The sequence below is a fragment of the Syngnathoides biaculeatus genome, chromosome 16, assembly GCF_019802595.1.
Source record: "Syngnathoides biaculeatus isolate LvHL_M chromosome 16, ASM1980259v1, whole genome shotgun sequence".
NCBI classification, from domain to species: domain Eukaryota; kingdom Metazoa; phylum Chordata; class Actinopteri; order Syngnathiformes; family Syngnathidae; genus Syngnathoides; species Syngnathoides biaculeatus.
The window spans coordinates 15280907-15302963 of NC_084655.1; the positions used below are offsets into that span (position 1 = coordinate 15280907).

Genomic DNA, 22057 nt, shown 5'->3' on the forward strand with positions numbered 1-22057 from the left:
AAAATATACAACCTTCCATCACCATGTAGAAGCGGAAATATGAGGTTTATATGTATATATATTAAATTTTGTACCATATATACTGTGTATGTATATATATATATATATATATCAACCTCAGTCAATATCAAGTCATATATTTACATTCATTGTGTGTGTGTACATGTGTGCACGCGTGTGTGTGAGTATATTACAGAGACATTGAATAAGAGAGAAAATGGTGTATTAACACAACATATTTCTGTCTGCAACATAAGCACAAAAACATTCAAGTGCATTCTGTTTGGTCAGAAGTGTAGAATTTTTTTTGTCATTGATAACAGTTTGTCAAGGTTTTGTCCTATATTTATATATTTGACCCAGACAAATAAACAATTCCTTTGCCACCCTTCACCGTTACTTTGCTGGAGTGAATTTGTTAACCCTTGTAAGGCACAAGTCCCGATGCGACACTGACTGAGGTCAAATCCACCTCGGGCTGATGCAAAAATTCTCATTAGGACTTCCATAATTCAGAACATAAATATACGGTGGTGCTGGAAGTGGAATAAATAAGCCAAAAGAAATAAATACATATTAAATAAAATGAAAGCAGATTTCATGGTCATTGGTTGAAGCAATCAACATGTTCTCAAAACAATTTGTTTTTTCTTTTTTTTATTATATATATATCTCACCAAGATATTTTGGCCTTTAAATGGACACTTCATACTCCCGTGTATCCTGCGGTCACAAAGAAGAAGAAATCAAAAACAAAACCCGAGTACCATACATACAAAAACTATACCGGGAAATGAAGGGTTTTCTCACCCCTGCCTCATACAGAGGATTGTTGAAATCAGACTCGACCGTGATGGGACTGTAAGAGTGCGTGTGGGAGAGAGATTTCCAGAAGAGTGGCTTCCATTCTAGTCTGCAGATGCTGGGCGGGTGGAAATAAAAAAATATATAGTCCACAATCCAATCCATAATCCATATATTCTTGACATGGTTTGTATTAGTCAACACGAGGGTGACTTACTTTGTATAGTACATGTAAATTCCTCCGATCAGGAGGATGACAAGGATGATGGGCAGAATTATTGCAAGAGCAATGTTCTCGCTCAGGATCTGATGGGAGGGCTCAAAAGACTGAGACACTGCAAAATAAAAAAAAAAAAACTCCTTAACTCAACTGCAAAAGATTATATTTTCAGTCTATAGCGATTAAATACCATGCATAAACTATTTCCTGGAAATTACAGATAAATATAATCACCCTTTAATTTATGATCATCCAGAAGGTCTTCATAGGCCACTAAGTGAAATAAAAGACACATTATCAAAATTATTCATCACCTCATCACAATTCTTATTTGCAAAAAGTACACACCCCGTTCAGAATATAATGGCCAAAGTACAATTAAGCCGTTGCAATTACTACAATTTTGTTGCTTTATTCCAAATAGCACTACCACAAGCCTGTAATGTTAATGTTGCAAGTAAATATTATTTTTAATGTAACTATGAAAGACCATGGACCATGATGTTCGCAGGTGATATTGTGATCTGTGGCGAGAGGAGCTTTCGGGAGAACGAGGGAACATGCAGGATAGCATAAAAGCTGCAAGACAACAATGTGCTACTGAACACCGTGCATGTTTTTAAAAAGTTTGAAACATGGAATTTTAATACATTTTAATATATTTAGCAGCTGCATATCATATGTTAGAATAGTACAGGACATTTATGAGGACAGCAGAACAGCGATGAGATGTGCTGTAGGTGTGTCAGAAGAATTTAAGGTGGAGGTGGGACTGCATCAGGGATCCGCCCTGGGCCCCTTCCTGTTTGCGGTAGTAATGGACAGGCCGACCGATGAGGTTAGACTGGATTCCCCTTGGACCATGATTGCAGATGATATTGTGATCTGCAGTGAATGCAGGGAACAGGTGGAGGGCCAATTAGAAAGATGGAGGTACGCACTGGAAAGGAGAGGAATGAAGATTAGCCCAAGTAAAACAGAGTATTTGTGCATGAATGAGTGAAGCTCCAGGGAGAAAAGATAGTGGACGACTTCAAATACTTGGGTTCAACAATACATAGCAATGGTGAGAGTGGTAAAAAAGTGAAGAAATGGGTCCAAGCGGGATGGGACAGTTGGCAGAAGGTGTCTGGTGTTTTATGTGACAGAAGAGTCTCCGCTAGGATGAAGGGCAAAGTTTAGAAAACAACGGTGAGGCCGGCCATGATGTACGGATTAGAGATGGTGGCACTGAAGAGACAACAGGAAGCGGAACTGGAGGTGGCAGAAATGAAGATGCTGAGGTTATCGTTCGGAGTGAGTAGATTGGATAGGATTAGAAATGAGCTCATGAGAGGGACAGCCAAAGTTGGGTGTTTTGGAGACAAGGTTAGAGAGAGCAGACTTTGATGGTTTGGACATGTCCAGAGGTGAGAGAGTGAGTATATTGGTCGAAGAGTGCTGAGGATGGAGCTGCCAGGCAAAAGAACGAGAGGAAGACCAAAGAAAAGGTGGATGGATGTTATGAGGGAGGACATGTGGACAGTGGGTGTTAGAGAGGAAGATGCATGAGATAGGCTTGGGTGGAAAAAGATGACACACTGTGGCGTCCCCTAATTGGGACAAGCCGAAAGGAAAAGAAGAAGAAGATAGACCAAATCAAGTAAACATAATATTTTCTCCATCCGTAGTGAAATAATTCCCTACCTAAGAAAAAGCAGACAAACCAACACAAACCATGTTATATTTAGTCTATCAGCTAAACGAGTCGTCTCCTGAGGAGGAAGACAAAATTAGAGAGAAACCATTACCTTTGCAAAAGGGTGGTGGGCTGTTCCACTGAGATGGGTGTCCAGGAACACAGCTGATAATGACCTCACCGATGAGCTCATACCCTTCGTAACAGAAGAAACGCAAAGTATCTCCTGCCGGGTAGCTGTGCTTGTACAACGTCTGGTATCCATTGTCTGGGACGCCAGGGTTCGGGCACGGGTCATATTTTACTGGACAGAAGACAGAGACCATTAAAACGTATTCCAAGTTTGTTCCCACATGCAGAGTGAACGGATGTCGACAGTTGCACTTACAGACACACTTTGGGCTGTGGTCACTCCATTTGGGGTTGCGGGTGTCTCGTCCGTGGCAGGAGATTTGGCTGGGACCTTCGATTTGGTAACCTTGGTTACAGGAGAAACGCACAATGGTGCCGACTGCAAAACCTGCTTCGGGGCGCACAGAGCGAGCTCCATTTACAACCTCTCCTGGGTCAGGACACTGCTGGACTGTAGTGGAACAAAGACAGACTTTAACTCAGGGAACTATGCTGAAATGAGGAGGTTCATCTAGGAAAGAACATTGCAATTTTCTGCTATCTAGTGGCTCATATTGGCAATTATGAAACCTTTTTAGCAGGAGGCGTCAGTTACTCGCAGATTTGAGTTCAGTTCACTCACCTTTGACACAGGTGGGTGGGCTGCTGCTCCAGGAGAGGTCCCACTGACAGGTGATGATGTCAGAGCCATTGATGTCATATCCTGGTTGGCACTGATAGGTCAGCACGCTTCCTCTTACTGGGGAGGAATGGGACGAGCTGATCCACCCAAACTCGATTTGAGGGAGAGCGGGGCAGGTGTCATTTGGCTCAACCTCTGTACGACACAGACAAACGGATATTATGCGCAGTATTTGGTATAAAATATGACTCTCAACCAATGATCCCTCTCATTTTTGACGTGTCTGAGCGAACACACTAAGCCCGTGAGCGCCCCCTTTGACCACTGTGAGCAACATCAGACGTATGCATTGCCGTTAATCAGTGTCCTCTATTGAAGTTACATGGCTCATTAAAAAATTCAGATTACATTCCCATCAGAACATTTTTAAGAACAATTTTGTGTTTTTGCTAACTTACACTGAAAATGTCAACAAACAAAATAAAATACATAATATAAATAAAAAATACATTACAATACAAATACATACCAAGCCAACTATTTATATCTTTCGCAATGCATGTTGAAAGCTGAATGATGCTCCCAAACAGTTTTAGGGTCAATGTTATGTTGCCTCCTATATTTAAAATACATAATTAGCTTTTTGTGCACTGTATCATCTGTGCTTTCATCCTTGATCAGGCTTTGCCAAGGTGGAATTTTAACATTATACACCATCTCATCCTGTACTTTCTATTTTGGCTTCAGACCATACCTTTTTTTTTTTTACTCAAAAAAGACAAAATCTCGTCCAGTTTTACCACTTTTTCTTCTATTAGACAAATACCCCGGTGTCAGGTAAACAAGGAAATAGTGTCCGTGGCCTGGTGTGGCTGAGCACCAGCTCTTTGTGAGAGGCAGTATGCTGCCGTGTTAAAAAAAAAAAAAAAAAAAAACACGTCAGGCTGGACTTCATAGCGCTGGATCTGTTTTCCTCTGCGCTGAGAGTGTGCGGCAAGTGCGCAAATGCGCAGTTGCGCAACTTAGGTGGAACATTGCTCCCAAGTATCGATCATAGTATTCACAGAATTTAGCCAATGAGCCTTACCATGATAATGAATCAGGAATCCCTGACTCAGGATGAAACTGGAATCTTCTGGATCACTTTGAAACTGAATGGTGACTTCTGAGCCACCGGATACAACTTGGAAGCGCTCTTTGGACCCCAGGTATTGGCCGATGGCATGCGACGTGAGATCACGGCCGTCAAAAATGGTCAGCACGTCGGTGTGGCGAATATTTAAGCTTTTTTTTTTATTCCCAGGACAAATAACAGACAAAGAAAAGGTATAAGGAAAAATATTAAATTCCAGATTATTCCACATTATTCAATCAATGTTTCGGAAAACACAAAAATGCTGAGTTGGTACCACCTGCTTAAAAAAAGAAAAGTAATGCAAACTCACATATGGACGTCCAACTCAATGCGCTTCTCTTCATTGCCGTGGATCTGCCATAAGCAATCCAAGCCCTTGGAGTAGCTCTGAGGCCAATCGGGAGACAGGATGGTACCCGAGGGCTCAGTGAGCTCCCCCCCACACAGCGCTGATGATAGAGCAAGACATATGAAACAAACTGAGGCAAGACGACCTGGATGACAAACAACGTCGAACGAATCGACCGCAAATCTGCATAAAAATGCACCTGAAACCAGCCATTAATCCCATACAAATTGCTCTTCCTTGCTGGCCACTTCAGTCACTGAAGCTTAGTTACTTTCACACAACATTGTCTTTGTGGCAGAAAAACGATTTGTATGACCAAGACACGCACCCAATGAAACCTAAATTGCTTCATATTCATAAACACACTATTAATGAGGGAAAGTCCTTTAAAAGAAACATGTCTATTGATAACGGTCAATAGCTTTTCATGACAGTACGGCCATGACATCTTTGTAAATAAAGTAAACTATAGTTAAATTAATAAAAGTCAGACATATGCCTGTGAGTACGGTGGGGTAGTGTTTGGGACTTCTGCCTCACAGATCTGAGGTTTTGGTTTGAAACCTTGCTTTTGACCTTCCTATGCAGTGTTAGATGTAGCTTGTTGGGAGAGTCAGGAAGAAACCAAGATATCAAAAATAAATAAACTCAAATATCTTTGAAGATTCTTAATTGACCCCTCCGTAGAAATTGCGCAATCCGCGTCATTGACCAATCAGAGGCCAGATATCTGCATAAACCACACCCCTTTTTTGGACCCGCAGTTTTCTCAGACAACGCTGGATGGTCCAGTATAACTTCTGTTGGCGTTTTATCGCGTATTTGGGCTCTTTAACAATAGATATGGTTAAGAGGTGTAGTCACGGACTTTATAATACTGACGACAGGTATCCTTAAAGGCTAGTTGGTGGAGTTCAATTCGTACCCTTTCCAAAACCGAAGACCCAGTACGAAAAATGTCTTCGATGGATCAAACTTTGTGGAAGACCGCATCATCAACTGAATCCATCTAAAATCAACCGGAACAGAAGACCGAGTACGTAAAATGTCTTAGATGGATCAAACTTTGTGGAAGACCGCATGATCAACTGAATTCATCAACCGGAATAGATATGTTTGCACGAAGGTAAGCCCTATATTTGATTTTCAATACATGTCTCATATAAATGAATTAGCAGTTCTTCGCTTGCATAACATAGCTAAGTGTGAATGATTGACACACTTGATATGTGTTGAGCCATATTTTGCGATGATCTGACTGCACAAACGTGTCCCTTTGTTCGCGGCTAATTAGCTAAAGTAAACCAGACTAGCAGTCCTCAAAGCCTTCGACGTGCACCGAGACACCAAGACTGAAGGAAGGATGTTTGAGGACACTAAAGTAGTGATTGTCGTACTCGGTCGGGACCTGCGTAGGTTCGGCACTAATTCAAGAATAATTATTGAGGGGAGCGTGTGATGTTACACAAAGAAAACGAGAGAAACAACTCGTAAATCAAGCCTCACCTTCTTTTCCTTCATACGGCGGCTCACAAACGGCTATACAGACACATATACAGATTCTGCACACAAGTGTGATATGTAACACGAAAATAGGAAACTGTCAATGACAAATTCGTCTTTGGGTTATAATATATTATATTATGTGGCTTCTCGGTCTTCCTCTGACTCTGGAAAGATCTCGAGCTAATATCAGTGGTTTCTCCGTTGATATGCATGTAAATACCATTGAAATACCCCTCGCTGAAATACTTGAAGCCCTGCTGTCTGCTTTTCAATGATATTTCACTGTTAGCTAAGAATGTGAGTGAGAAATCAGCCGGTAAATCGGAAAGTTTCGCTATACTCTTTTCTTGATGCGCCGCCCTTTTTGCTAATTGTTTGTCTGACGTAGGCACACGTGGCGTGACGTCACTTCAGGAGGCGTGGTTAAGTGCCCTGTACGGAGGGGTCAATTGTGGTGGCACGGTGGAGCTGCTGGAAAGCGTTGGCCTCAGAATTCTGAAGACCTGGGTTCAATCCTGGCCGTCCCTGTTTGGATTTTGCATGTTCTCTGGGCAATCCGGTTTCCTCCCACATTCCAAAAACATGCAACATTAATTGGACACTCTAAATTGCCTCTAGGTGTGATTGTGAGTATGTTGTCTGTCTCCATGTCCCCTGCGATTGGCTGGCAACCTGTTCAGGGCGTACTCTGGCTCCTGCCCGTTGACAGCTGGGATAGGCTCCAGCACTCCTGTAACCTTTGTGGGGATAAGTGGCTAGAAAATGGATGGATGGATGAACTCTTGTTTGCAGATATGACTGTGAGCAGTGCCTCTTTTCAACATGTAACCAGAAATTGAGAGTGGAGTTAGCTTGGGTAGCCTCAGCAAGCCCACTGGTTAGTCTTAATGGAAATAAGTGGCGTAGAAAATGGATGGATGAACAACCAGGTGCTTGTATAAAATGACATCTTGCAATTATGTATTTTAAAAAAAACCTAGAACAAATAATATTTTTGCCTAGCTTTGCACAAATGCTCATATTCACACAAACTCAGCACAGTCTGCTTCATAAACATGATATTTAATTAATCGATATGTTTCTCCATTAATCTCAACCACCAGTAATTACTATCATTACCCGTTTAAATTGGTGACTCTCGTTTGCCTCAGGAACAGGGATAACAGCAAATTTGGTTCAGTTAAAACGACACGACGATGCCCAAGCAGATCAGCAAGATGGACAAAAAATGGGTTACAAAGCTGCTTATCTAAAAACAAAAAGAGTCACGTCAGTACCTTTGCACACAGGTTCGCTGTCATTCCAGTGTGGGTTGCTGGGGTCCACACACTCAATGGTGGCGGAGCCCTGTTCCATGACAAAGCCCGGCGAGCAGCTGAAGGTTACCGTCGTGCCCAACTGGTAGCTGATGTCACTACTGCTGAAATTTCCATGCGGCATGTAGGGCTCCCAGCAGTGCTCGTCATCAAACGCTAGGGGGGAAAAAAAGGGGGAAAGGATGAAAGATGAGATTGTTCTTCACAGCATCTCAGTGGTGCTTCTCTATCATAGTAAAACATGAACTACGCTTACACGTATACTAGGTTGTTGGTTTCAAAAAAGAAAAACCCGCAATAGTTGCGACAAACAAGTGAAACTGACAAATCTATTGATATGTTAAAAAAGAAAATAAAATCAAGGCATGAATGTCAGGCATTGTTTTTTGTTTTAAGAGAATAACTTTTAGAAACTACGTCAATCAACCTAAAAAAAAACATTGCACTGGACATTTTTTGTTTTTCATTTCTACATTTTTTTTTTGGAGTCCAGAGAGCTTGATACTCACCCTCATATCGCAGTGCCAGAAGTAGGGGGATGGAGGACGAATCGGCAGTGAGCTCCATGTACAGGGAGGTGCCCTCGCTCAGCAGTCCGTGCTCTGGCACGTCATCCATATCTGAGTCGAAGAGAAGCGGTGACAGCGAACTGTTCCCGCTGCGCACAATTAACCTAAAAGGACAGAGGGGACATTAATAGGCACCTTCGCTGCACGATGGCTCCAGTTTAACGTAGAAAAAGAAAACAGATCATTGTAAAAACTGGTAGGACACAGCATTTAAAAGTTTTGCTCATTTGTCAAAAAAAGGGTTAAATATATCTATGTGAGGTTGGCACGGTGGGTCAGCTGGTAAAGCGTTGGCCTCACAGTTCTGAGGACTCAGGTTTGCTCCCGGCCCCGCCTGTGTGGAGTTTGCATGTTCTCCCTGTGCCTGCGTTGGTTTTCTCCGGGCACTCCGGTTGCCTCCCACATTCCAAAAACATGCAACATTAATTGGACACTCTAAAATTGCCCCTAGGTGTGATTGTTAGTGCGGCTGTCTTGATGTGCCCTGCGATTGGCTTGCAACCAGTTCAAGGTTTACCCTGCCTATACCTTTAGGTATGTAGTTTTTAACCGGCCCTGTTAGTGCTGTGCTATTGTACTGCTACTGTGTAGCTGCTGTGGTTGTTTTTATTTTCTTGGTATGTTTTTTTTTTTTTTAACCAGCCCTGTTCGTGCAACTCTGTTGTTGCTATGTTAAACTAAACTAAGGTATTAAAACTCTTTCTGTGTACCGCCTTTCTTTGTAAATATCTCATGTTTCAATGTGGGTTTCAATGTGAGCACCTGTGGCTTTTACACAGCTGTGGCGTATGTATGTACCAAATGATATTTCCTTCCTGAGTGAGGTTTATAATCCGGTGCACTCTGTAGGCCGGAAATTACGGTATTTACAGAATATGTCAAAGTACAATTAGTGTCCCACAAAGCAACTTACTTATCGTCATCTTCATCCAGTGCAATCCTCTCAAAATGCAGGTGGAGTCTGTGGCCCTCTTTGGCCTCGAGTAACCAGTGGCAGCTCAGGTTGTTTCCATTACTGTGGTTGGCAACAGACGGCGGGGGTGGCGACAGTATTCGGCCCACCGTTGCGTTACGAATCCACCCCCCGCAAGAAACAGCTGAGGAGAGGAAAACATCGCACACACGGCTTGAAGAAATGCCCCACATTGGCGCTACAATTTCATGTTAAGTGGTTGAGCTAATTGAGGTCTCTGACCAACACATTGGGGTTCCGGCGTGCTCCAGTGCGGTTGTGATGTGTTGACGCAGGTCGCGACTTCATGACCTCGGACTTGGAAACCTGGATCACAATGGAAGTGTGCCTGACCGCCAGGATGGATGTCGGTCACGGTCACCCCGCCGCTTTCGGGAGAGCGAGGGAAGGTGCAGGACAGCATAAAAGCTGCAAGACAACAACGTGCTACTGAACACCTTGCATGCTTTTAAAAAGTTGAAACATAGAACTTTCATACATTTAGTAGCTGCATATCATATGTTAGAATAGTACAGGACATCTATGAGGACAGGAGAACAGCAATGAGATGTGCAATCGGTGTGGCAGAAGAATTTAAGGTGGAGGTGGGACTGCATCAGGGATCTGCCCTGAGCCCCTTCCTGTTTGCGGTAGTAATGGATAGGCTGAAACATGAGGTTAGACTGGATTCCCCTTAGACCATGATGTTCACAGATGATATTGTGATCTGCAGTGAAAGCAGGGAGCAGGCGGAGGAGCAATTAGAAAGATGGCGGCACGCACTGGAAAGGAGAGGAATGAAGAGTAGCTGAAGTAGTACAGAGTATATGTGCATGAATGAGAGGGGCGGAAGAGTAAGAGTGAAGCTCCACAGAGAAGAGATAGTGAGGGTGGACGACTGCAAATACTTGGGGTCAACAATACAGAGCAATGGAGAGTGTGGTAAGGAAGTGAAGAAAGGGGTCCAAGAGGATTGGGACAGTTGGCGGAAGGTGTCTGGTGTTCTATGTGACAGAAGAGTCTCCGCTAGGATGAAGGGCAACATTTTTAAAACAGTGGTGAGGGCGGCCATGATGTACGGATTAGAGACGATGGCACTGAAGAGACAACAAGAAGCGGAACCGGAGGTGGCAGAAATGAAGATGTTGAGGTTCTCGCTCGGAGTGACCAGGTTGGATAGGATTAGAAATGAGCTCATTCGAGGGACGGCCAAAGCTGGATGTTTTGGAGACAAGATTTGAGAGAGCAGACTTCGATGGTTTGGACATGTCCAGAGGCGAGAGAGTGAGTATATTGGTAGAAGGGTGCTGAGGATGGAGCTGCCAGGCAATCAAAGAAAATCTGGATGGATGTGGTGAGGGAGGACATGAGGACAGTGTGTGTTAGAGAGGTGGATGTACGAAATCGGCTTGGATGGAAAAAGATGACACGCTGTGTCGACCCCTAACGTAACAAGCTGAAAGGAAAAGAAGAAGAAGAAGAAGACTCTGCCTTCCTTTCAACAATCAACGGTGACCACGTTTCTACAAGATTTACAAATGTAGCACTTTTCACCGTTCATCCAAGAAAACACTTGTGATATCAGTGGTCAGAGGTCACTAAAATTGGACCCGAGAGCCGAGCTCATCATGTCTTTTGGACTGTGTTGGATTTGTTTGGTGTCGCCAACAAATATTGAACAAGGTACAGATTTCCAATATAGTCATTTACCTTGGTAGTGCAGGATGAACTTGCCGTGGTTGTTGGACTGGCGACTGCGGTAGTGGATGTAAACCTGATTGGTGGGACTGCGAATCACCTGACCCTCTCTCATCAAAGTCTCATTGGCCAACATCTTAGGTGTCAACCCCCCATGCCCCATAATAATCAGGGACTCCTCCCTGGACAGATTCACCTTCCTCACCTGGCAGCGAAAGCAATATCAAAATGTAAAATGCTCGTGTTTGCAAAATGTTTGTACTTCATTTGTATTATACTCTATTGCACAGGTGTTAAACTCAAGGCCCGGGGGCCAGTTCCTGCCCGCCACATGATTTTATGTGGCCCCTGAAGGGAAACCATGTGTGTTAACTTTCACGATTCCTGTGAAAATCTGTGCCAAATGTTAAAATTGTCACAGCATAAATGATAATGTTGAAATAATATAAGCCTTTTTCGATTACCAAACATGAACAATGGTTGAAAAAAAACATTACCCTTGACTCCTGATTCAAAAAATAGTTCATAAATTTTGTGTGATTTTTATGGTTTCACAGTCATAATGGCCCTCTGAAGGAAAACCGGAGCTACAATGTGGCCCGTGACACAAATGAGTTTGACACCCGTGCTCTATTGGCTTGTTTGCTTCCGTACAAGAGAGGTTCCAACTTCCGGAGACAAATACCATGTGGATTTTAATATAATTGGTTAGTACAAGTGATTCTAATTAAGATTTCAAGAAAGAAAAAACAGTTAAAAGAGTACAATAAGCATTCATTGCTAAAAATGTTTTACCTGAATCTCCACACCGTAACCTGCATACACTCGAATGCTGTAAGTGCATTCCAGCGGGGAAACTGATGATGATGCGGAATCCGGTGACTCGACGACATCTTCCATCGCAGACAAAGACGCGTTGCACTGAACTGTCAACACGGAAAAAGATGAGACATAGTTCAAAATGTATGTGAAGAATTTGAAGCATAAAGAACACCAGGGAAGATGTTCATTTTGGGTTTATACATACTCTATATGATCAGTGACATTATACTTAATAAGGAGGAAACCGGAGTGCCCGGAGGAAACGCACAGAGGCGCGCGGAGAACATGCAAACTCCGCACAGGCGGGGCCGGGATCAAACCCGGGTCCTCAGAACTGTGAGGGTGACGCTTTACCAGGTGCTCCACCGTGCCGCCTCATTCATGCAATTGATAAAAATACATTCATTCACATCAATGTCAATTTATGACTTCTTTGCTGAATTGAATCAGAGCAGATCACTTGTGTACAAATGAAATTGTTTCCATGGTGACCTGCTGTTAATCTGCAAAGAGACATTCTTTATGTATTTTATCATCAAAGCTGCAGGAGATAGCGGTAAATTACAAACAAACGCATTCAGTATATCACCTCATGTATTCTAATGAATATACAATATCATCTGGATGTCAGCCTGGTTTCACCTCTCCAGCGTCCTTCAGATAAGAGAGTTTGATCAATATTTTTACATATTCAATTACATGTCCGTGCGCCAGTGGACCACTTACAGATTGTTCTTGTGGAATGTTCGCATTAAGTGGCCACAAATAGCTACCCCCCCCCCCACACACACACACACACACACACCCCGGCCCCCCCGCATTTCCTCCACACGGACAACCTCGACGCCTCGGTGCCGACTAACACCCATTTGGGTCAGGCGCGCTCATTTAGGGCACGCCACGCTTTTATCACACTTTCTTCACGCGGGTTTTAGAGTGGCGGTCTGAAAGTCTCTTCATCATCTTCATCGCCAGTGCGACCTTATTCCTTCACACAGGCCCCCACTTCAATTACTTACAGTATGTGCCTCTCAAGGCTAAAGGAATCCTGAAAAAGTACACAGCACATGTAGCTTTTTAAAACCAGAATTCTATACATCCTTACTTGCTTAATTATTTAAAAACAACAGCATGTTTACATCTAGACTCAATTTTGGATGAACAATATGTCAAAGGGTATTTCCAAAAGAATGTTCATAATTAAGTTACATAACACATTACCATAGATAGCCGCAAAAAAAGAAGAAGGATTTCAAGACCAGTTATGTAACATTTGAAAGGTTCTTGGAACTCGGCTTCATACAATGTCAAGTTACTTTATTATTTTTTCTTTGGTTTAGTAAATATTGTACATTACTGATGGTATGTGAGCACCTTTTTTGTTTTTATCGACATACCTTGCCATCCTCAAAATGTAGCTCACAACAAAAATAATCCACAAAATGGCAGTTTTTCAAAAGTACGTTTCTATAATTTTACAGAAGCTATTTTGTAAAAAAATAAAATAAAAATAAGGTCAAATATGTTTGAATTATTCTTTCTTTTGTGTCCGGATTAGTTATAGATCACGTTGAATGGAAGCACTTTTAATATTCCCAAATGTTAGTCGTCAAAATGTTAAATAGGAGGGGTAAAAAAACAATACTGAGTAAATTAAAATGAGCAATTGATTAGAATCGGATCGATGACAGTATTGATAATGGAATCTGAATCCACTGATTATTTCCAATTCCCACCGCTAAAAAAGCTGCTAAATGTGCATTTTCTACACGTAATAAAGACCGATTGTATTAAGAAATTAATCTGAACTAATAAATCTACAAGCATGGATGAACAGATTAGGAACAACTGCAAAAGCAATTCTCACAATTGCCTTCCTGTGAACTAGCTAAAATTTGATTTTAAATGTTCAACTTAATAATGATTCATGTAGACTATTAATACACAATACTGTTCTGCTATACTCTGTTGTTGGTAGAGAAATTGAGAAACAGAGAATAGGGAAGTTTTCCTGATATGTAGTATAGCTCAGTCATGGGTGTCAAACTCAAGGTCCGGGGGCCAGATCTGATCCACCAGATAATATTATGTGGACCGCAAAGGCAAATCACGTGTGTCAACTTTCATGATTCTTGTTAAAATGTCATGTCATTATCCAAGCCGCTTATGCTCACAAGGGTTACAGGAAAGCTGGAGCCTATCCCAGCTAGCTTCAGGCAAAAGGCAGAGTGCACCCTGAACTGGTCGCCAGTCAGTCGCAGGGCACATATCGACACCATCACTGAGTGGGAATTGATCCCACGTGTGTACCACTACACCGTCAGTGACTCTGATTCTTGTTAAAATCTGTACAAAAAAATTAAATGACAACATTTAGATATTGCAAGCGTTTTTGTGTTACCAAACACCAACAAGACTTGAAAAATCCATTACTCTTGATTTCTGATTCCAAAACTAGTTTATAAATTTCACGTGTGAATACGATGAGGCGATCTAAGTGGTTATATCAAACAACTGCTCATGACTGACGGGAATTAATTCATGCAGCTCGACTGCCTGAAAAAATTTCGCGTCCCCCGTGGGACCTCCCCTACGGCAACTTGCAGATACCTGGCATGTGCATTGTGGTTATAGTGGTGGTGGTGATTAGAGTAGTGGTTGTCTCCTCCTCCATGGGGACGAAGGACATGCGGTTTCTCAATCCCGCGTGGCCGCCTGCAGAGGAGGAGCCCAACGCTGTGGTGAGCAGTCCCGGCGAAATGACCGTGGCGGTCGACTCGCTCCGTCCGACACCAGGCACCGCCTGCGTCGGATTGGTGGTCGTGCCTGCTGAGGTTTGATTAAGGATATATTATCCTCAATTGTGGGTGAACCATTTTGGATTACATGGCAATGGCCATCAACGGCTGTTTTGGTAGCTGTGGTGGCGCAAGACAGTTCGAAGTATTCCTTACTTTGTCGGGCAGCGTGGATCAGGTCACCAAGAGGGTAAGAGTCGGGGGATGATGTCGGTGGTGTGTCAGTCTCACGCGTCCCGAAGGTCAAGCCTGCACAAGAAAAAATATTTTTTTAAATCCCAAAAAAATAACAGAACATAGGAATAGACATCAAGGAAACAAACTTACAACAGTATTCACAACCACGTGCACGTGCTGTTACCTGAAATTTGGTGGATGATGGTGACAGAGAGTATCACAGCAAGATACGTGAACCCCATGGTCCCAGATGAAACCGATGATCTGAAAAGAACAAACCAACACACCGCAATATCCACGTCACTGTAAGAAATACATGATTTTACCACGAGGGGATTAAAACAGCTTGTTACCCGAACTAACCCACATCATTTTGTACCTTTGGGGTCTGACTTTTACATTATATGATTGTCCCAGTATTTTTTAAATGTATTTTATCAAATCTTTAGAAGGTCCAAACATTTGCATTACAGAAAAATAAATAGTGATCGGGTAATTCCGATTATAAAATGAAAAGCTCTAACAGTATCCTTATTGGTATGAATATGAAATGTAACGGTTTATGGTTTATAGATTTAGGAAATAAACATGAGTAGTGAGAGTTCTAGCAAAAAGTAGCAACATTGCAGGTATATGTTGATATTACACAGGCCATGCTGATTTGGATTATGGAAGCAGGAAAAAAAACACCTTGTTCAATAACGGAATTCCACATTTTTATTCATCGATTGTTCAGTAATATGCCTTTTTCGAAATGTGGGCCAAAAGAAAAGGTGCTCAATGCGTGTGTCCCAGGGAAATACCCATTATTTGCACCTGCCTGCGTTCCCTCCCCCAAACCTGCAAACGCATGTACCAAAATGCGTTATTCCAAATGCAAAATACACACACACACACACACACACACACCACACACACACACACACACACACACACACACACAAACGACTCTCCTCTCTCTGCAGCTACACCACCAATGTTATTTGCTTTCCTCATTTTTTTTCCAATGCATGAGAAAAAGCTCATCGAGCGAGGCGTTTCCTCCGTGATGCCACCATCCTCGTATGTCACAAAAATGATGGGTGCTCTGCAAGGCAGCATCCCTTGCACCTCCTCGGCCCCTCTTTGTGTCGAGGAACATATTGGGGGCATCTGTCGTCCTGACTATGAGATGAGGGATGAAAAAAAAGCACGCAGCGTGACATACCTTTATCTCTCCTCCGACGATAGCTTTATTAGACTGTATCCTGTTGCTGTAGCCCCCCCCCCCGTCAACAAGGTGCTGAGGTGCCCCTATGGCTGCTCACTCAGGGCTTGACGCATTCGGCTGGATTGTGACGGTATCTGTGGAGAGGCGCCAGGCGCGCTCTAGCGGCCGCGGGGTGGAACCGCAGGGAGGCACGGGAGAAGAAAAAAAAAAACCACACACACACACACACAAAACGACATCCAGTCAGGGAGGAACGATCGAGCACGATGCAGGTGCTTGCGTGAAAGTGAAACATATCACCACGGTCCATCAAGGTAATGAGAGTGACGCGTTGCGCAGCGCCTTGAATAACGCGTGCACAGTATTGAAGGTTTGCAAGTGGCAAGACGTTTTGCGTCGTCGTGGACTGCGGACGTAATATCTGAGGCTGCGGGTAGTCTGGCGCAGAGCTCCAAATCATAGCTGGACAGGAGACAATTGAGAAATTACAATATTTGTGGGACAACTTTCCGGTTTATGTCATCTAAAGCGGGGTACACACAGTCTTGTCATGTATCGCAGTACAAACGGTTTTGTTTTTGTACTTACAAACTTGTTGGGAAGGTTGTTTTATTCATCAAAAGTGTGTTTAGGCATATGGTTAAAATGATGGCCAGGCTAAATACATCTACTAGATAACTTAACTCATTAACACACATGCAAATCTTTAAGTACTAGACTAAAATAACTCATTGTGAATAAATAATACATGCACTTAAAGAAAAAATACTGAAATTGTAATGGTGGCACGGTGGAGCACCTGGTAAACCGTTGGCCTCACAGTTCTGAGGTTCCAGGTTCAATCCGGGACCCACCTGTGTGGAGTTTGCATGTTCTTCTGTGCCTGCTTTGGTTTTCGCCGGGCACTCCGGTTTCCTCCCACGTCCCCAAAACATGCAACATTAATTGGAAACTCTAAATTGCCCCGAGGTGTGATTGCGAGTGTGGCTGTTTGTCTCTATCTGCCCTGCGATTCGCTGGCAACCAGTTCAGGGTGTACCCCGCCTCCTGACAGCTGGGATAGGCTACAGCACTCTCCGCGACCCTTGTGAGGATGAGCAGCTAAGAAAAATGGATGATGAATGTAATAATGATGTCCTGTGTATTTACTTCAATATTAAGTTTGAATATAAATTAACTACTGCAGTTTTCTAAGTCCCATTAGTTTCTCAAGTCGCACAAAATAAGTAATGGTTCACAGCGCTCTCATCTTTATTTATAACTCTCTTTCGCTCCACTTTACTTTAACTTTACTCTTGTCCCTCCACGCATCTCATCCAGGAAAGAAATCCTTCCAGCGTGGATGGGGAACAAATTCACTAAAGTTTACGAAAACAAACTTCGGAGTTAAGGTTGTATATATAGGGCAAATATTCTAATAGTGTTTAGGCCCGTTGGTTGGTTTCTCACCACCGGTTGCAATTCAAGGATATAATTTAGTTCCCGGCAGGTGACCCAAAAGCAGGAACAAACAGTCAGGTTTAGACAGGATTTGGAAAATTTCCATTATGTGAAGAAACAGGAAAGGAAGCAAAAAGAAAGAAATGCTGCTGGAACGGGAGGAGTGAACTGGCGTGCTTCAGGATCTTTGGCCTAAGCAGGTTCTGTAAAACTAGCATGCCTTTGTTTATCTTTACCTCTTGTCCTTATTAGGGTTGCTTTCAGCCGAAACAAACATTACATAATACCTTGTTAAGCTCAAAAGGATCATTTAATCAGTTTGGCTTCAACTCAGAATGGTGTTTAAGGGTACTCCAGTAATACTTTAAATCACTGCAATGTGATAAGTACAACAGAATGCATTTGCACAACAAGTCAAGTATGAATGCTGTTTTCGTATATCTACATTTGTCATTTTAAATGAAACTTATGGGTTCGCCTCGACGCACAAAAAAAAAAAGTTGAAATAGAAACGTCGACATACCAAAATTTGAAATACATGGTGTTCCGATAGACCAGACCAGTGGTTTTCAAAGCGGGGGGTGTGTCAGTTTGGGAACTTTTGGACTAGACTAATCATGAATGAAATTTTAACCAGGTTATGAGAGATGAAAAATGATCAAAATAGGGTATGTATATTGATTTTCCTCAGGTGGCAACAAATACAAGACCTCACCACTTAGGTGAAGTCAAAAACCAGTCAGTGCTCTGCGGCGAAGCAAAGACCCAACACGGATAAAGAATGCTACATGCCAGGATTGGCCTCAGCCCCTCCGAAGCCTCCACCCCACCGCCAGCCAAACGAGGATTAAATAAAGAAAATAAGTGAATGAGGCTGTCTGAAAGCAGGCTTTGCTTGTTGGCGGACAGAACATCGTACGCTTAACGTGATCCATTTGCGACAGTGGGATGACTCAAATTTGCATCCCCATTCAGTAATTAAATACTGTAAATTACAAATCATTTTTAAAAATAAAACACTGTCATCGAGCCATTTTGGCTCGGCCTGATCTTTACTCATTTTGATACATTCCCTTAAGATCTTAATCTGCTTGTATTTCAGTATTTTGGCACCAAATAGACAAGATGTACTGGTCCTTGGACATGCTGCCCTCGCCTCCTTATGTTGAGCTTGGTGTCCAGTCACTAAGCGGCCTTCTGTGGACTGTCCTGCTCTTGTTCCTGTGGCACTGTTACCGGATAGGCTCGGACCTCCCAATGGCGGCGGGTCACGTACGTGCGGGAAAGATGCTCTCAAGAAGGTCCGTGGTGTCTTTGGGCGGAACAGAGTATAAAGCACAATCGAAGCTTTACAGGGGTGATCTAAGCATGGAAACAGAAGAGGATGAGGAGCCGGGGCAAGGCTACCTCAGATCCGTTCTGAGCCATGCCTTGTTCCCGGCGCAGGCATCCGCCCAGGCCAAGAAACTGTACTCGGCGCTGCAAGAGTATGCCAAACGCTACAGCTGGGTGGGAATGGGCCGCATTCATAAAGGCCTTCGTGAACAGGTAGTGAGTCCCGTCCATGTTATACGTTTTCACCAAGCAATTAAAATTGGCGTCTCATCAGCAATTTCTCATTGTCTTCTTACCGTGTCTACTTTAGATGAAACTTAAAGATCATTCAGCCATCCAGAAGCCACATCTCTTCTTCTTGCCAGATGTGCCAAGTGTTCCTTTTTTCCCTCGTGATGCCCATCGTCACGATATTGATGTCTTGGAAGCAAACTACCCGGTAATCTTGGAAGAGTTCCAGGCTGTTTACCGGAGAGGCATTGATTCCAAATTTGGCTGGACCAGTGTGGGACCAAAGGTACCAAACTCAAATCCACCCTTGGCACAAATTTGGGTCAACAACAAATAGTCTACATTTGAGTGATAACTCAGCTCCTCCGTATGTTTATACCTGTGATATTTGGCACGGAAAAAAAAATGGTATCATATCAAACACGGAGAACTAGACAGCTTCAAGTTGTGGTCTCGGCCCATTCGCAAGTCAATTGTGGTGCAGATCATTTTAGTTGAGCACAGCGAATTTAAGAATACTGTTATTAATATTACGAAGTTACATGGAAACAGATGAAGTAGTTTGGAATTTTCACAAGGAGTCTTTCAAGTAAAATCCTTTATTTGTCATGATCCTCAAGGGTCACTCACGTGGTACCCTCAAGGCGTGCCACACATTTAGCTATGCGGTATTACCAGATTGGACTGGATCATTGCAGAAAAAATGTAATTGCTGACTCTGTCACGAACCTCTGGTGCGGGGCTGGACTCAAATGCAGGACTCCAAGTCGAGGACATGATGTTAGGCATAGTTTTATTCAAAGCTGAGGTCATACACGGTGTAAGCAGTCCGAGAAGGCAGAGGTACAGAAACGCTAAGCAAAGTCAGGATCCAAAAACGTGAAGCGAGGTCTGATGACTAGGAGACAAATTATGAACTAGGATTTGACTATGGAACATAAACTAAGACAGAGCAGTGGCCACGCCCCTCTTGGCAGTGGTCCTGCCCCGCTCATGAGTGACTCACTCTATAGACGCCCTGTACAGAGAGCCTGTATATGCGTCTGATGGTGTACATACAGCATATTATCCTTCATCACATTTCCTGAATCATAAAATCGTTTTTGTACCAACAGCATCAAGGCAGTAAGACACCTGTCTCTTTCAGGGCCAGGCAGTGTTTCCACTGTACAATGCAGGCGTGTACGTGGCAGCCAACTGTCGCTTCTGTCCCCGCACACACCGGACGCTGCTGTCTCTGCGTACATTTATAAGCAGCAACTCTTTGGGATCGGCTGGATTTTGGTTGCTGGGACCCGGTGTTGTGCTGGGGAGCTCGTATGGACCCACTAATGCGCGGCTGCGGTGTCACCTAGGTCGGTAAACACATCAGGCCGAAGAGAATTTTAGAGTTGCAGAACATTTATCGGCAGCATACAACATATGATACACTTCAAAGTATTTGTGCGTTTTCTTTTCTGACTATGACGTTGAGGCACACCACTAGCGAAGAGGGTTTTGAGTTATACAGTCGTGTCTGAGGAGTCCAATCTAGCTATTCAAATGAACAAGCAAAATGTACATAAAATATGTTAACATGGTGAATTTGTTGGCCGTTGGACTCACGGTTTTGGATATTGCCAAATCCGGGTCCAAAGCAAGCTATAGATTCAAACACGTGACAAATGAGCACAGATGGTTCCTTTTTTAAATCACTTTTATTTAATTGCATACAGTAGATGTATTGTCAGATTGTTACATAACTACTTATAAAACAACAACAAAATGAAATCGCACACAATAGCTGCAGAAGCGATGCAGTGAGCGTTTAGGTCCATTTCTACTTAGCCCATTTCCCGCTGCCACACAGCTGGCGTGTAATCCTCTTCCCCTTAAACACAGACAGCGGTGGGGCGCGGCGGGGCGTTCGCTTGAAAGTAAAGACGTAATGAATTTGGATCCAATAAATCCCGCAGGTCTGCAAACACCCGCTCTGTGTGAGCTGGTGGTGGGAGGGGAGCCCCAGTGCTGGTCCGAGGGACACTGCCTGCTGGTCGACGACTCATTTCTTCACACTGTCTCGCACAAAGGTCGGTAAACCGCGCAAACTAGTCAGGGCAAACTTGGTGCTTCTCCAATCTACTAATTCTGAGAACGAAATGCGATGCACACGCTTAAAAAAAGTTGAATTGACTTTTTTTTTGTTATGTATTTTCTTTCAAAGGGCCCCCGGATGCTGGCCCTCGCGTCATTCTCAGCGTGGATGTCTGGCATCCGAATGTGGCGGCAGCTGAGAGACAAGCGCTGGATTTCATGTTCAGTCCTGATCTCTGAGAGATTCATCACTCTTGAGCCCCGACTCCTGAATCCACTCTGACCTGTGAACTCTGCAAGTTATGCAACATGCGGTGGTGCCTGTTGTTTGGTACATTCCACCTTAGCCTATGGCTCATGGTGTGCTTTAGCCTTGAAACTCATACTGGCCATTCCGGGTACTTTTGACCACTGATGTACTCAAGGTGTGTAGATAAAAATATTATTATAGCTGAACTTTGGTTGCGTAACTACAGTATGCGCCTCACTCATTTAAGTTTGGAGCGTAGGAGTTATTTTTCAGTCTTCACGTCACATGATATTCTCCCGAAGGTATTTGCATGTAAAAAAAAACTTTGAATGCTCTTCTTAATGTTGATGCATTTGTCACTTAGAACAGCAGAACCTGATGAAGTATAATAAAGTCAGCACACTGCGAAAAATATAATTTTTTTTTTTTGCTTGCACATTTGCATACGCAACTGAATCCCAGTGGAAAACAGATGCACAGATGTTGTGTGTGCACAGAACATACACGTACACCATAGAACTATCCATGCACCCATCCATCCATCTATCTATTTTCTTTGCTGCTTATCCTCACAAGGGTCACGGGAGTGCTGGAGTCTATCCCAGCTGTCAACGGGCAGGAAGCAGGGTACACCCTTAACTGTTTGCCAGCCAATCGGAGGCCACATGAAGACAAACAGTCACACTCACAATCACACCCGCAGGCAATTGAGAGTGTCCAATTAATGTTGCATGTTTTTG

At 43.3% G+C, this 22057-nt stretch overlaps 2 protein-coding genes across 7 annotated transcripts; one reads left to right on the forward strand and one right to left on the reverse strand.

Moving 5' to 3' along the window:
* Window positions 1–140: 140 nt before the first annotated feature.
* sez6l2 (seizure related 6 homolog (mouse)-like 2) lies at window positions 141–16076 on the reverse strand. 5 transcript variants are annotated; one of them, XM_061847235.1, is made up of 20 exons: window positions 15986–16076; window positions 14963–15042; window positions 14758–14850; window positions 14414–14632; window positions 11777–11907; window positions 10994–11186; window positions 9527–9712; window positions 9245–9428; window positions 8272–8435; window positions 7724–7918; window positions 4902–5040; window positions 4544–4740; window positions 3457–3651; window positions 3091–3285; window positions 2815–3006; window positions 1259–1297; window positions 1022–1139; window positions 811–922; window positions 678–723; window positions 141–536 (listed from the first exon to the last, which is right to left on the reverse strand). In XM_061847235.1, the coding sequence occupies exons 2-19, from the start codon at window positions 15018–15020 to the stop codon at window positions 694–696; spliced, it is 2640 nt and encodes an 879-aa protein (XP_061703219.1). In that variant the 5' UTR covers window positions 15021–15042; window positions 15986–16076; the 3' UTR covers window positions 141–536; window positions 678–693. The 5 variants fall into 5 exon arrangements, with proteins under 5 accessions (XP_061703219.1, XP_061703218.1, XP_061703221.1 ...); XM_061847234.1 differs by having other exon boundaries at window positions 141–723; XM_061847237.1 differs by lacking the exons at window positions 14414–14632; window positions 14758–14850; window positions 14963–15042; window positions 15986–16076 and adding exons at window positions 12393–12457; window positions 12530–12563 and having other exon boundaries at window positions 141–723.
* asphd1 (aspartate beta-hydroxylase domain containing 1) lies at window positions 14747–21672 on the forward strand. Of its 2 annotated transcripts, XM_061847241.1 has the most exons (7): window positions 14747–14791; window positions 18120–18402; window positions 18531–18976; window positions 19074–19280; window positions 20142–20349; window positions 20950–21063; window positions 21198–21672. In XM_061847241.1, the coding sequence occupies exons 3-7, from the start codon at window positions 18554–18556 to the stop codon at window positions 21305–21307; spliced, it is 1062 nt and encodes a 353-aa protein (XP_061703225.1). In that variant the 5' UTR covers window positions 14747–14791; window positions 18120–18402; window positions 18531–18553; the 3' UTR covers window positions 21308–21672. The 2 variants fall into 2 exon arrangements, with proteins under 2 accessions (XP_061703225.1, XP_061703224.1); XM_061847240.1 differs by lacking the exon at window positions 14747–14791 and adding an exon at window positions 16234–16302 and having other exon boundaries at window positions 18120–18976.
* The last annotated feature ends 385 nt before the right edge of the window (window positions 21673–22057 follow it).